The sequence below is a fragment of the Gopherus evgoodei genome, chromosome 7 (genome assembly GCF_007399415.2).
Source record: "Gopherus evgoodei ecotype Sinaloan lineage chromosome 7, rGopEvg1_v1.p, whole genome shotgun sequence".
NCBI classification, from domain to species: Eukaryota; Metazoa; Chordata; order Testudines; family Testudinidae; genus Gopherus; species Gopherus evgoodei.
In genome coordinates this window covers 130107655-130110837 of record NC_044328.1, presented here as the reverse complement: position 1 = coordinate 130110837, position 3183 = coordinate 130107655, and the positions used below count along the sequence as shown (strand labels likewise).

The 3183-nt window shown below is 68.1% G+C and overlaps 1 protein-coding gene across 1 annotated transcript; it reads left to right on the top strand.

The window, feature by feature from the left end:
- Positions 1 to 1125: 1125 nt before the first annotated feature.
- Positions 1126 to 2253, top strand: LOC115655653 (epidermal differentiation-specific protein-like). Its single transcript, XM_030571400.1, has one exon. It carries the CDS (start codon positions 1126 to 1128, stop codon positions 2251 to 2253), a length of 1128 nt encoding a protein of 375 aa, XP_030427260.1.
- The last annotated feature ends 930 nt before the right edge of the window (positions 2254 to 3183 follow it).

Here is a 3183-nt window from a genome sequence, read left to right as displayed (position 1 = left end):
AACGGGCACGGAGGCAGCTGGTGCAGTGCTGGCTGCGGGCGCGAGGGAGCTGGGACTCGCTGGGCCGGGCTGGCTTGCTCTCACGGACAAGGGCTGCCAACTCCTAAGGTAAGAGGTCTGGCTGGGGGCGAGGGAGCCCGGACAGTCCCAAGGGGCCCTGAGGTTCCAGATCCTTGCAGCCAGCCCGAAGCGGGGTGCAGGGGCAGTGTCGGGGCCGCTCCCTTGTGAGGACTCAGCGATGGCAGGAGGGAGCAGCCCCACGAAGCCGTCCCGGAGAGCAGCCCTGCAGCGGGCGAAGGCAGGGCCTGCGTTACTCAGCCACTGGCTGCACGGAGCAGTGGCATTGCTGGCCTGGCGTGTCTGCCCACGGGCGCCGGTGGCAGGGGGCTGCAGCAGACATGCGACAGCAACGGGGTGAGGGAAGGTAACGGAGCCAGCTGCTCCCTTCCCCCAGTGCAGCCAGAGGGGCCGTGGTGAGCTGCCAGGCCTGCGCCCCGGGAGAGCGGCTGTGCAGGCAGGGCTGAGCAGGAGTCCGGGGGCGGCACCTGGGCTGGGTTTCGGGGCCCATTTGCTAACTGCACAATCTGGTAAATCCTCCTGTCCCCTGGGGGGGGGCTGGGAGCTCCTGGCTGGGGTAAGTCCCGCCTGGCCTAGCCACCACCCTGGGAGCCTGGGGGCATGCCCTGGGGGGCGCAGGAGAGCAGGCCCAGCCCCAGCCCCGAACAGGCTGTCCTTCCCGGTCACAGCCCACCGTCCCTGGGGCCGAGCGCCAGGTGACTGCCCTGGCGCAGACGTGACCGGGCTGCTGGAGCTCCTGGCACTCAGGGACTCCCCCTCCAGCTGTTCAACCTGGGCAGGAATGTGGCGAGTCCCAGGCTGTGAGGCCCAAAGGGCTCGATCTGACCTGCCTGGAGCCGGCCCCAGAACCGGCCCTGGGGCTGCCGTGTCCAGCCCAGAGCCATGGGGGGCCCTGCTGGATTCCTGCTCGCGGGCTGCAGGGCACGTCCAGTCCAAGGGTGGGATGAAGTGGTGGGGGTGGTGCAGGGCTTGGACCCCCCGTGCTCGCTGAGGCAGCGGGTGACCCTTTGCAGCTTCCTCCCGGCAGAGCATCTCTCCGTGCCGGCGATGGCCCTGCCTAGCATTCAGCTGTCGGATGTGCGGCGGGACGAGCCCAGCCCGGCCGAGCAGCAGTGCCCTGCGCAGCCCGGTGTCAACAAGATCGTGATCTACGAGCATGCCGACTTTGAGGGGCTGAGCCGAGAGTTCACGTCCGACGTGCCGGACCTGCACGAGCTGGACTTCGGGGACTGCATCTGCTCGCTGCGGGTGGTGGGGCAGCCCTGGATCGCCTACACGGCCCCCAAGTACGAGGGCGACGCCTACGCTCTGGAGGAAGGCGAGTACCGGACGGTGGAGAAGAACAAGGCGTTCTCGGCGCTCCGGCTGGTGCACCACGACCTGGCCGATCCGCAGATCACCCTGTACGAGGAGCCCGACTACGCAGGCCAGAGCAAGGTGGTGACAGAAGAGACCAACCTCACCTACGGCTACTTCAACGACCGGGTCTCCTCCCACGTGGTGCAGCGCGGCGTCTGGCTGCTCTACAAGCACCCGGCCCGCGGGGGCTGGTATCACATCGCCTGGCCTGGCGAGCGCCTGCCCGACTACAAGCCACAGCTGGGCTTCCACAACTGCCTGTCCCACTTGCGCCCGCTGGCGCCCGGCCGCCCTGCCGTCACCGCCCGCATCCTGTGGGGCCAGCGCAAGGTGGAGGACGAGCGGGACGTGCTGATTGACGAGATCGTGGGGGTGAACGCCACGGACCTGGAGCAGACGTTCACCACCTGCAGCAGCCGGGAATATGTCACCACCACGCTGCAGAGCTTCCGGTTCAGCAACGCCACCAGCCTGCGGGCAGGGCTCTCCTTCACGCTGGCCGTGGAAGCCGCCAATGTCTTCACCGTGGAGAAGGGGCACAGCGAGTCCAGCACCCGGCGCCATCGGGTGGAGGTGCTCTTGCCAGCCAAGATCCCGCCCCGCACCCAGCTCACCATCCACGTGGTGAGCAAGGAGGCCACCGTCTCGGTGCCGGTGGAGCTCACCATCAGCCAGAACGAGCGGAGCAAGACGGAGCTGGGGGAGTACCGGTGTGTGTCGGGGCGCACCATCAGCACCAAGTACACCATGAAACCGGCCCCGCCGCCGGGGGGGGAGCAGGCCCCCACCCCCGCTACCAGCACCCTGGGCCATTGAGGAGTGTCCAGAGCCAAACTGGCTTAAACCTCAGCAGGGGAAGGGATCAGGGGGACTGGGGTGAGGGCGGGGGGAAAGGAGGTGAGTGGGGCAGGGGTCATGGGTGGTCACGGGGCGGGGGGTGATGGAGGTGAGGAGGTGGAAGTGAGTGGGGTGAGGGCGGGGGGTGATAGAGCAGAGTGGGGTGGGGGTGAGGGGGGTCACGGGGCAGGGGTGAGGGGGGTCACGGGGCAGGGGGTGATGGAGATGAGTGGGGAAGAGGTGAGGGGGTCACAGGGCAGGGGCGTGATGGAGGTGAGGGGGTGGAAGTGAGTGGGGTGAGGGCGGGGGGTGATAGAGCAGAGTGGGGTGGGGGTGAGGGGGGTCACAGGGCAGGGGGTGATGGAGGTGAGGGGGCAGAAGTGAGTGGGGTGAGGGTGTGGGGTGATAGAGCAGAGTGGGGTGGGAGTGAGGGGGGTCACAGGGCAGGGGTGAGGGGGTCATAGGGTGGGGGATCATGGAGCAGGAGGTGATGGAGGTGAGTGGGGCAGAGGTGAGTGGGGTGAGGGCAGGGAGTGACAGAGCAGAGTGGGGAGGGGGTCACAGGGCAGGGGTTGGGGGGGTCATCGGGTGGGGGGTGATGGAGGTGAATGTGGTCAAGGTGACGGGGGTGATGGAGGTCAGGGGGGCAGGCCAGTGGGTCCCCTCCAGGCAATGTCGATGAGAAAGGGGAGCCCGAGCCCTAACCCTGCCCTGTCACACGCTGGGCTGCTCAGGGGCCCTACGCGGGTCGTGATTAGCCCTCCAGTGTCTGGGCCAGGGCAGTGCTGTGCCCTGCGGAGCCGGCTGGCATGCTGCGGCAGCCAGAGGGAGCTGATCGTGCCCGTGCCCGGTAGGGACTGGAGGGTTCTGTCGGTGCATGGCATTCACAGCCCGGCGTGGGCAAGACTG